Source organism: Polistes canadensis, unplaced genomic scaffold, assembly GCF_001313835.1.
Source record: "Polistes canadensis isolate GaletaPanama2010 unplaced genomic scaffold, ASM131383v1 scaffold_137, whole genome shotgun sequence".
In the NCBI taxonomy this organism is placed as follows: domain Eukaryota; kingdom Metazoa; phylum Arthropoda; class Insecta; order Hymenoptera; family Vespidae; genus Polistes; species Polistes canadensis.
In genome coordinates, this window is record NW_014569684.1 from 331,829 (window position 1) to 343,947 (window position 12,119).

General features: G+C 29.1%; 1 protein-coding gene across 4 annotated transcripts; it reads left to right on the forward strand.

Moving 5' to 3' along the window:
* The first annotated feature begins 229 nt into the window (after positions 1-229).
* Positions 230-11,629, forward strand: LOC106788357 (aquaporin AQPcic-like). 4 transcript variants are annotated; one of them, XM_014751534.1, is made up of 5 exons: positions 230-564; positions 7,695-7,882; positions 8,296-8,439; positions 8,688-9,155; positions 10,777-11,629. In XM_014751534.1, exons 1-5 carry the CDS (start codon positions 540-542, stop codon positions 10,783-10,785), a joined length of 834 nt encoding a protein of 277 aa, XP_014607020.1. In that variant the 5' UTR covers positions 230-539; the 3' UTR covers positions 10,786-11,629. The 4 variants fall into 4 exon arrangements, with proteins under 4 accessions (XP_014607020.1, XP_014607021.1, XP_014607024.1 ...); XM_014751535.1 differs by having other exon boundaries at positions 10,780-10,903; XM_014751538.1 differs by lacking the exon at positions 230-564 and adding an exon at positions 6,668-6,744 and having other exon boundaries at positions 10,777-11,176.
* Positions 11,630-12,119: the final 490 nt, after the last annotated feature.

A 12,119-nucleotide genomic window follows, 5' to 3' on the forward strand; every position in this document is an offset into this window, starting at 1 on the left:
ATACTAATAGCAAATATTTTCACAGGATAGTGAAAATTCGGATTAATGCTTTTTTATCGTATCTGTTATCGTCATCGTGTTGAGAGTCTTTTTCTCTTCCTCCTCCTCCCCCCCTCCCCCCTCCTCCTCCTCCTTCACTCTCTGTCTCTCTCTTTTTGTCTGAATAATATTAACTCACGAATAGAGAGAGAGGAAACACCACGTGGTTTGGACACGATAAAATTCTCTACAATCGTACTCGTTCATAAAGAAACGGACTGACGAACTGTTCAGTTATCCTCAACATTTTCTCTTCTCCCTTCTTCTTTTCCCTTTCTCTCGATTTATATATATATATAGATATAGATATATCTATCCCTCTCACTCTTTCATTTCCTTTCCCTCACTCTCACAATTTCTTCAGTCTTTTCTTGCATACACAGTGATTCTCTTTCTCTCTTTTTCCAAGTGCATCTATTTAAATAACACGAATAATTCGTACATTTATTTTTACAATTTGTTCAACATAATCTATAGTATCGAGGATTTGTTTTATACTCATGGCGTCGAATAATTTACGAACAGGTGAGTAAATTTTTGTTCGAAATAATTCTATTTAAGAAAATATTGTTGTTTATTAGAGTATGAGAAACTCTGACGAATTTGTTGTTAACTTGGGAAATATACTATCATTGTACGTGTATACATAGTGTTTGTTCTCTCGCGTTTAAGATTTGAAAGGAAACGCATGGTTTCAAGGATATTTCTTGGTTTAAACGATTCTCTTTCTCTTTCTATTGTATTATGTACGATAAACCTGTTTCTATTATAGTTAGTATTTACGAAGAAAATCTATGGAAACGTTCGAATCGGTTACTTAATCGTGTATTTTTTTTTTATACCACTTGATTATCGTGAGAATATTTATAAGGCTTTGTATACAGTATCGTATCATATCGCATCGCATCGCATTAAGCCGTTGTTTTTTTTAAAAAAAAAAAGATCGCAGAATTATGCTTAAATACGAACACCTAATCAATGAAAGAAATATCGAAGGTAACGAGTACAAGTGCCCGTTTGAAATTGTTCACTTATGTAAATTGTTAAAATGTTTAAATTCATATATTGTCACTAATTGTTCGTTTATGTAAACAGTAACAGTGTTGTGTGTTCGTAGTTTACATATGAATTGTATTTATATAAAATGATTTTTTAATTCATTATCTTGGATATTATTTTAAAATTATTAATTTATCGTATATAAATTTGCGCTACAATATTTACACGCATTTACAATTAAATAAATATATGTAATTTTTAATTTATAGTCAAAAGTTAGGTCAAAGTTTTACAATTTTCCTTATATTCAAGTTAATCATAACCAAGACGCGTAAAGGATTTATAACTTGTAAATAATTGCAAGATTCAGTGATGTATTACTGTCATGGTTAAATACGTTAGATTAAATCCACCTGTTCATAATTAATACACGTTCAGTGAGAAGATAAACTTTTGTCAGTTTTATTATTCAATCACAGTTTCGTTCTAACGTCACTCGGCAACGTTATTAAACATAATTTTATATTTAATTATGCATTTATATATATATATATATATATATTCGAAACACTATCAATGAATTTTTCATCGAAGTATTATATCATTCATTTCTCTTTAAGAAAAAAAAAGAATTCGTGGTTTTATTTTATTCATAATACCTAAACCAATCGATTATTGTGATTAATAACAGTAATGAATAATATTATCTCAAGTAAATATGTGTTGGCGTTTAATATACTATTTATATTAATGTAAAACTTTGAACGAGCAAAAATATCATGTTTATTTTTAAATCATCGCAGTAAAATATTAATGAAAGCTGCTGGTTGATACTACAAACATAAATGGATGTTATTATACCGATTCCTTTATTTCTTCTTTTATGCAATTACGAGATAACAACAGTGAGCCTACTTCCGTATTTATATATTTCTTTTTCTTTTTCTTTTCTTTTTTCTTTATAAATGCAAGTTTTGGTGCAATCAGCCACCTGATTGCTTTACTAATACCATTTTATGCTTTTAAATAATTACTTAATGTCAAATCTGGTTAAATCTAAATTATTTTTAATCGTATTTGATTTTATTTTCGCATACCAATATCAAATCTCATGGTCGAACGTTTTTATCGAACATATACGCGCATTTACACTTTTCCTGTTGCCAACGATTGCACTTGGCTTTGATTCAAATGGAAAAAAAAAAAAGAAAAAGAAAGAAAGAAAAACCTTGTAACAATTCTTATAGAACAATTATTATTATCTCCGTATTTTCTAAATAAAAAATCCTTTGATCATTATTATTAATTATTTGTACATTATTTTTCTTTTAACGCGAAATCATTATTAAATTTTTACATGATAAAACAAATAAATAACGTAACACGTTACAACGATTCGAACGATCTAATGCTATTTCCTTATTTAAATATACGTAAATAATGACGTGATAATCTTATTATGCAAACACTTTGAACTCTCAAACCTTGAACTATTCACTTTCAACGAGTATTATCCAGCGTTAATCACATAACGACAAATTTTTGTAGGATTTTTATCGATATCCTAATTCATACAAAACAAAATCATACATATTAACATAATTACATATGTGCATTCGTTACGTATATTGAAATAAACCATGCCCACTCTCTATTGGAATTTTCCGTTAATGAAAAAAAAAGAGAATTATCAATATACGTATGATAATTCTTGCACTTTCGATCTCATTAATCTGAATACATAGAAAGTTTATCAACTAACTGGCAAAAATAACAAAATGGTATAACAATTTTATAATAAGTTTTACATCATAAACCATTATCACCAAAACATTTTTATCTCCTAGAGCGAACCAAGTATATATATATAGTAAATGTAGATCATTTATTATTAAATGTTATTCTTTCGTTGTTCGGTTCGTATCGAAATGATAAAAACACAAAATGTCGATTAGTGATAATCGATCATTATCAGAATTAGAGAAATGGTATCTACCGTAAAAAATATCTTTAGTTTATACTATACAATTTTATATATACCTTTAGATAAAGTATCTAATTTATCATCAAAGTAGTATTTTTTTTTTCGTCAAATTTATATTCCATAATTTAAATTCATAGATATATAATTTTGTTCATCTGTTATAAATTAGTTTGACGCTGATAAAATTAGATAAAGAATAGTCATATTTCATTAATCGAATCAAGACTTGTTATTTCGATCTATCTTAACAATGTTTGCAAATATGTACATGTGTAGAGCTCGTTTGTATTTAAACTAAACGTTGATACGATAATGTAACTACTAGTTGGAAGTCATACGATCGACCTTAATAAGTTAAAAGGTGTTGTAATCGTGACTCGAATCGTTTATGAACTAGATGAGAAGAAAATATATGAAAGAAGAGTGTGCAGTTGAAATAACAATATCAAATTATGATTGATATTGTTATTTACAAAACGAACAAAAATAAGAATGATGTATGACACGATAAAGAAAATAAATAAGATAAGAGTGAAACGAGATGATATATTTTTATTATTTAAGATCACGAGAGTTTTAGTTTGATAGGGGGTTAAACGTCATATCTCGTTGGTTTATTTAGGTGATTCTTAGCCTATGCACACTAATACAATTTAGATATACGTAGGACATACATACGTAGCAACTTGGACACAGGTAACAAGAGAACGAGGCCGTTTATCCGTCTAACGGGCAGATTACATGCGACTAATTGCCGCATAATCTCTCTGATGGCGTTCTCGTGAAATTAACCGATTCTATGCGGATCGAAGATTAAAGGGACTTTGTTAGAGAACATCAAAGATGATCACCAAAGTCATTAGAAAAATAATTGTACTTCTAGGTAGACAAAATAATATCTTATTTTTCTTTATTTATTATATTCCTCAAATTTTCTATCCTCAAATTTTCTATCCTCGATCTTTCTCTTTCTTTTAATAAAGACAATGAGTCAACAATTTCTTCGTATTTAATCAACAAAGAATTGTTAGAACGTATAATTTTGGTGATATTAATTGGACCTGACTATACTTACGTGCATTTCAAGGTGACGTGTCATAGAATATTTCAAAAAAAATCTATCGATATTTGCTTACTGAGTCAAAAAAATTATTCAATAATATATTCGATAATAAAAAGAAAAAAAAATCATTCAATGCATTGTGAAATGTTATTGTAAAAAAGAAAGGGGAAAAAAGGGCGACTACAGTATTGGTACTCGCGGCATAAAAAAAAGGATGGCTCGAGCGATTTTAATTTGGAAATTTTTATACCGAAGATGCACCCCGATTTAGTCGACCGATCACTGAAAAAAAATCAATAAAATCCTGAACAAAATTGTATATCAGTAGTCACATGATACCGTTAACGAATTAAACATTGATCCTCAAATGATTTTGAAACCGTTTGAAAAAAGGCTGAACGCAAAATATGAGGAAGAAAAAAAACTTATTTCACATTTGCATTAATATACGTTACGAAGAAACATTTTTATTCAACGCAATACATTTAACTATACGTTATAACAATTTTCTAACGTGTAATATTTCGGTTAGATCGCTCGAATATCTCTCTCGCGCTATTCTTTTTCCCCCATCTCTCTAAAATTTTTCTTCGTTGTATGCAAATACGTATAAAAAAAAAGAAGGAAGAAAAAGGAAAAAACAAAAGGAAAAGGAAAATAAAAGAAAAATCGCAAAAATTGCTTTAAACAATATTTCAGAGTGCATGATTTACAGCGAGCAATTTGCATCCTAAAACGGCTTTGTAGAAAAAGAAAGGGAGAAAGAGAGAGAGAGAGAGAGGAAAATAAAGGGGGAAAAAAAAGAGACAAGAAAATAAACATTCAGCTCTCCGATTTGAATTTTAAAACAAGTTGGTTGAGATGAAGTATACGACATATTTCAATACTTTGACGAGAATCCATTTCACTATCGTGAATTACAGTAATTTTAAATGTAGAGTAGAACGACAATCGATCGTTTTTACGTTATATAATATCGTCGAAGTTATTAAATAACAAATAAAATATATAATCAATTTGCTTAACATCGAAATATCGATTTTGCAAGAACATTGACGTAAAAAGATTGATCTTCGTGAAGGAAGGTCACTCGTTCCTCGATGAAATGAAAAAAAAAAACACACAAAAAGTGAAGTAAGGGCAGAAGAGGGAAAGAAGAAAATGACGCAAATTCGCGATCGTTAGCGAAGAAGATCGAAGAATTATTTTTCGAAGAAATTACACGCTGGCAGTGTTATTAGAATTTGACGAGACGAGAATATAACAGTCGTTTCGCTTAATTATTCAGTTATTATACTTATACATACCGAGACTAAATGGTAGTTAAGTTATTTTCGCAACACGGATATAATATAAAGAATCGATCTATCGAAAGATAGATGAGAGATACTCTCGACGGATAGTATTATGTAATAAAGTAAGATTATCGTTGAACATTGGATGAACTAACGAGCATGAAACGTCTAATGAAAATGAAGGAAAAAAGAAATGATTTATTGGAAATAAAAAAACAAAAATAATTAACAATAAATAAAAAGAAAAAGTATTTCTTGTGTAAATTTTAATTGATTTATGTACGTATATAAGAATATATTTATTGGAAACTGACCTGAGGCCACCAGGGCTTTAAAAAACATTAACTATTGTATGGAACCAAAGAATTATTATACATTGATTTAAATGTAAAATAATTGAAAGTAATTAAAATAAAGAAATGAGAGAACTAAGAATTTCTAATTGCAATACCATATCATTAGTTAAACATAATTAATCGAGAAATGTAATTTATTAAGATTTCAACAAACTTCAAAAACTTTTTAACGAAAATATTCTCACTGAATTAATTAGAGAGAAAAAAGAAAGTAAAAGAAAATGCTAATTATATGTACGGTTCGACCTAAACATAATTGTTTCAGTAAATTCATCGTGTTTTAAACAGCTTTGACAATTGAAAAGAGGAGAAATAAACACGGTACTGTACTTTAACGTTTCCTTACCTTTAATTTTCTTTCTTGGACCTTTTCACCCTGTCCCTCTCTATTTTTTCCCACTTTACTTTCCCCTTTTCTTGCTTCAAAGCAAAGTGTAAAAGTTCTCTCTTGGAAAATACAGTCGAGTGGCTCCTTTCTCGATCCTTCGACTACAAGTAGAGGTAATTACCTGCCATAATTATCCTTGTTGCTCGAGTTAGATAGTTCGACATCCCGAATGTCGTTCACCCTTTATTTATCTCTCTCTCTCTCTCTCTTTTTCTTTTCTTACATTTCCTTCTTTATTTCTTTCTATTTTTCTTCGTATTACCTTGCGAACGAACTTTCATCTTTTTTCTATTTTCTAGACAATGATCGAAAATTTTCGATCATCTTACAAATATCTATCTAAATCTAACGAGAAATTCTAATTAGAGTTTAAAATCGAGATTGAAAATACTCATTCGTCGACTATTGGAAACTCCAAGCATTGTATTATTCCATACTTTGTAAGCAAGTACACGCGCATCTAAATATACATACTCATGCATTCACATTTAATTATAAGATATATAAGGATGGTATGGATAGAGATGGAAGCATAGTTGCGTATGTTAGGAGCTACTGCACTTCCAAACAAAGTTATTTCATCGGTAGTAGTCAGTGCGCGTACAACAAGCCGAAATAGTGTGAGTCTTTAAATAAATCCTAGATGTCTTTGAATCAAAGTAAGATCAAAATCCTTATCCTTACGGTTTGATCTTAACGTTTTATATATGCTAATTAAAAAAAAAAACATAATATTTCGAATACCTTGTTGTATGTTTCATTTTCTTGTCTTTCTTATTTTCTTATTCTTATCTTTTTGTTTTATTTTTTATATTAAAACTTTTTCATAACGAGAGTTTACTTGTCGAATCTCATAGGTAATAACTTTGTCATCCATCCATGTGTTAACTTTTCAATGTGAAAACACCGTACGCGTACTACGGATTATGTTAATCCATCTTAACGAACCTACATTTGTTTCAGCTTCAATACTAAATCATACGATGGAATTAATTTGGAATATATTATGAATATATTGTTCTACGCTTGTTCGTCGCGTTCGTTTTCATTTTTTTTTTTTTTTTTTTTTTTTTTTTTTCAAAGAAAATTTACCATTAATCTACGAATGAGGATTTAAAAATGTAAATACGTTTTAATTTTTTCGTAATAGTAACGTCTTTCGTCGATTGTATTTAACAAATATGTAAATTTGTTAAAAGTGTGAGACACATTAACGAGTTTATAATAAATTTATCATTATCATAGAAATATGGTTTCCCATTAGTTGTGAAATATCAATATTTAATATTCATTAATGTGATAAAAGTTCGTCCGCACAAGATAATACACGAATATTCAATTCATATTCTCATTGCGGCATTAGTATTAATTATTTACTTAGAAAAGATAAAACACTTGTATCGGCAAATAATACGCTCGCTATAATATTTGCATAATAATTATTATTATTATTATATTTACATTTACTACGTTCAATAAAAAGTATTTTTTATTGATAAACGTAGTTTCATCGAAGAAGAAAATTAATATTGCATAAATTTTATTAATAACTTGCATCGCGTTTTAACAGGCTTCAAAAAGTTGGTGCAAGAGGAAGGTGCTATGAAAAAAACCATAATCACTGGTCTGGCCGAAATGCTAGGTACATCGATATTGGTGTTTCTTGGATGCATGGGATGCGTTGGCAGCCTTGGCGTCATCCCTTCTCATTTACAAATCACTTTAAATTTTGGTTTGAGCGTTATGATCGTTATTCAGGTGCGTTATATATACATGTTACATATACAGAACTTATATATCATGTTGGAATAATTTAAAATGATACTCAATCGATAAGTAATTAACTAATTAATAACTATCATAATTAATGTACATGTATATCGTATGGGAATGATTACCTTTCATATCCATGATAATATTGAATTACAGTAAAGTATCTTCGTAACAAATTTCACATTAATAAAATTTGTAATGAACGGTAGAATATTCTTTTACTTCGCGTTTTTTGTGAGTTTAATTAGTAGAAAAAAAGAAAAAAGAAAAAAGAAAAGCAAATTTATTTCTCTTCTCGCGTATAATTCTGTCACGTTGTTTTACCTCTTCATACACAAAGGTTAATTCTTTTTCTCTCTCTCTTTTTCTCTAACATATTCTCGTCTTTCTTTTCATAGTGTTTCGGACACATTAGTGACGCTCATGTTAATCCAGCCATTACAGTAGGTTCTGTAGTACTCGGTAAGAAAACTATCCCGGAGGCTTTGGTTTATTTCTTGGCTCAAGTGTTAGGCAGCATCCTGGGTTATGGCATGTTAAAGGTTGGTATTGAAAAGTTAACAATGAAAATTATATACAAAGAAAAATGAATATCCCTCTAAAACGTTAACTTTGGATAACTCGTTAAAACGAAATTATTATTTCATTGTTAGGTAAACGCTTAATGAAGTTTAATTGTTGTTGCTTTCTCTTGTTTGTCTTTTTCTCTCTTTTTCTTTCTTTCAAAAATAATCGTTTTAATACTTTGACCATAGTAATCAAGATTACTATGTATGATTCAAATATACAGGTCGTTACACCTAAGGAATACCTCAAAGTAGGAGAAGTTGATGATACAGATAATGTTTGCGTCACTTTTATTAATCCAAACATATCGGCGATTCAAGGACTTCTACTCGAAGGTATATCCACATTCGTTTTGATGTTGGTCGCCTGTGCTGCTTGGGATATCAGAAACAAGATGAATACGGATTCTGTGGCGATAAAGTTCGGTTTTACGGTCGCAGCCTTAGCTACGGCTGTTGGCCCTTACACTGGTTGCAGTATGAATCCAGTAAGGTCGTTGGGTCCAGCTATTTGGAATAATCAATGGAATCATCATTGGATTTATTGGTTTGGTCCTATTGGTGGTGCCCTATTCAGTTCAGTATCTTACCGCACAATTTTCGGTGTTCAAGAATCACACGAAGAGGAAAATACACCGGAATCTGTAGCACTGAATAGTATTGATATGCCTTTGAAAGTAGAAATAAGAGAGGTGAGTTGAAATAATGAATTATTAATTATTCGACAAAATAGAATTATCGTCAATTGAGTCATTTCATTTATTTGCCAAATCGCAAAATCAAAAGTAAACGTAATTGGATAAATAGATAATTTTATAAAAGATTATCGGCAACTAGAAATGATCACTCTTATTAACGAACAAGGTAATCGATCGATTGTATTAATCCATATTTACTTAAACTAATTAATTAATTAAATTCTTTGGAAATGTTATTTTGATCTAGATAAACTGCGATATAAGTACTTATTGCTGGTAAAATATTATAAAACAGTTAGTGGAAATTTATCGGTAAATATATAATTGGAATTTTGATAATAACACTTTAATTCGATACAATATTTCGTCAAATACAATTAGATTAAAGTAAACATAAGAATTCTAAGATAAATAAATTATTTTGAAAACGAATTCAAGTGAAATATTAATATAATAACGTGAAAGCAAAAGCTAACTTTTCAACGATAAAATATCTTGTCATGGTATCTTTTGATAATCAGGTTAATGAGAAATGAGATCTATATGATATTAGATTAGGCGTGTATCGAACATAAGATATTCATGAATGTGTTATATATTTACCATACATAGCACGTATGTATGAAACAGCTGTGCTATCGGTTTAACATAAGTCGAGAAAAATTTGATGCACGTACGACGATGGAATTCAAGTTTATCGTGTCTAGTAGATATCAAAAGTATTTTGGGGAAAAATCTGAAAGTCGTCGTCACGATATCTTGTCTGAATAAAAAAAAAAATATCGATAGGATTATACGAAAAAATAAAGAAAGAAAAGAAAATAACGATATTAGAGAGAAAAATTTGAGATTATAAAGAAAAATATAAAAAAATAAAAGGAAAAAAAAATAGGACTCGTTGGTAGCACATTATCAAGAAAATCAAAAAGATGTCTACCTCGTCTTATCGATATTTCTTATTAACTACGTCTATACATACTATTAACTATCTTCAATCTTTACGAAACCTTAAACGAGCATTTAAAATACCCGAGAAACGTGGCTTTTATCGTTTAAAGTGTAAATCGTATGCACGGTACATATGCATCAAGGTTTCTTCTATAGAACAGATTATCTTGTGAGGGCCGATTGTAAAGGCCGATGATAAATCTTGACGCTCTGGGTTACCTAGAAGTAAGTTCAGTGAAACTGGTTTTATGGGACGTTACAGGAGAACTGGATTTAACACGTTTGTAAAGCTTACCACCACCTTTTGCACGTTGATGCATTTCCCGAAGGGTATAAAGAGTAATATAAAAGCGTAATATCAAACATTATTATCTTTTTTCATTGTTGATCTCTCAAATTTAATGTTCGTTGACTTTTATTTGTCATCCCGATGCTTTATTAATTTATTTATTTTATATTGGCTATTTAATATTGAATTTTTTTCGAAAAACTAGCAATTTGGAAGTCGACCTGTTTCTATATATTTTAATCTTAAAAAAAAAACAACAATCAAATAATAATAGTTGAAAGCTAGTGAAATTACATTTACATTTTAATTTGTAACTATATATATTATACTTATAACAATTCAACCATTGTAAACTCTTATTGTTCCTCTTTGTTACAGCAGCATTGATTTAAGTACCAGAATGAACTCCTATGTGGCCAAATCGCATTATTCGCTATTTTGAACGACGATTTTTTTCGAAAATCTCAAAAATGAAACATCCGAAAGACAAAGAAATGAAGTTATAGAAGTTAGAAATGTGATAGGACGGCATTTTTAATAATCATTGGTCTAAATGAAAGTATCAGAAATAAAAATCAGTATCAGTAATAGAGATGATGTGAGAAGCTTACAAATATCAGCTTATGTTCTAATAATTCTGGAAAACAATTAATTCCGTTGGCACTAATCAAAGAATGCATAATACTCGCGAGTCAATATGATTTGCGTTGACTGACGACAAAGCATTTTTCATAAAGATGAGTTTATGAAGTTTTTATCAATTTATTCTACACTCTGCAACACTTATCTCATTTAGATTTAGAATCATTATTCTTTTTTTCTTGTTTTTTTTTTTTATAAATCCTAATGAATAAGTTCATTCAAGAAATAAGATTCACTTATTTTAAGAGTAATAGATACTAAAAAGTGAAAGACTTTCCTGAGTTAATAGGAAATTGTACGTAATTTTGGTATCATCAATCAGGTTCGATTTTTCATTCGAATGATGCTACAAAATCTTACGTAAAAGTTCACGATTTTTTTCAGTCAATATTTCTATTTTTATTTGACGCGTAATTTTCATCAAAGTGAATTTGCATACAAATAACATTGCTAGTTAACTACTATAAGTAATGAAAATATTGAATAGTGGATGATATACGTTCGTATAATACATTTGTTTAATATGTATTTCGTTAGTATTGTTCCTATACTATCTATATACTTATTATATCCATAAACTTAACTTTCGTTAACTCATGAATTATATACTCGTTTTCTTTTTTTCCCCGTAATTATATTCTTAATTAATATTTAAATCTACAAGAATTGTACAAATTTTTCAATAAATTGAAATTCAGAAAAACTCAATAATTAGTTTATTCATTATTACGGGATTATCAAATATTTGATTGCTCCTGTAACAATGTGGTTTTTTAAAGTAATGTAATTATGGTTGCAATACTCCAAGGGGCTACTGTTTTACTGAAACCCTTCTTATTACTACAGTTAGAAGAAATATAAAATCTGCAATTTGATAAAGCGAAAATGAAAAATGTAAAATATTAATGAAAAAATTTTCCAGTGAAAAATTGTTATTAAATTATAATACTTCATTAAAAATTTCAATTTTGCATAATTTCCAGTACGATATTCGTTGAAAAGACCACAAGTGAATTTTGCGTACACGGCTATTTTAATACTTTTAGATTATAAATTCAACGACAAAAAATTGTTTTTAC

What these genes read in the sequence shown, in the direction of transcription:
- LOC106788357 (XM_014751534.1), top strand. Translation starts at nt 540, where the DNA reads ATGGCGTCGAATAATTTACGAACAG. An exon ending in GTCGAATAATTTACGAACAG is followed by an intron (nt 565 to 7,694) that starts GTGAGTAAATTT and finishes GCGTTTTAACAG; the next exon opens with GCTTCAAAAAGTTGGTGCAA. An exon ending in TGGGTTATGGCATGTTAAAG is followed by an intron (nt 8,440 to 8,687) that starts GTTGGTATTGAA and finishes TCAAATATACAG; the next exon opens with GTCGTTACACCTAAGGAATA.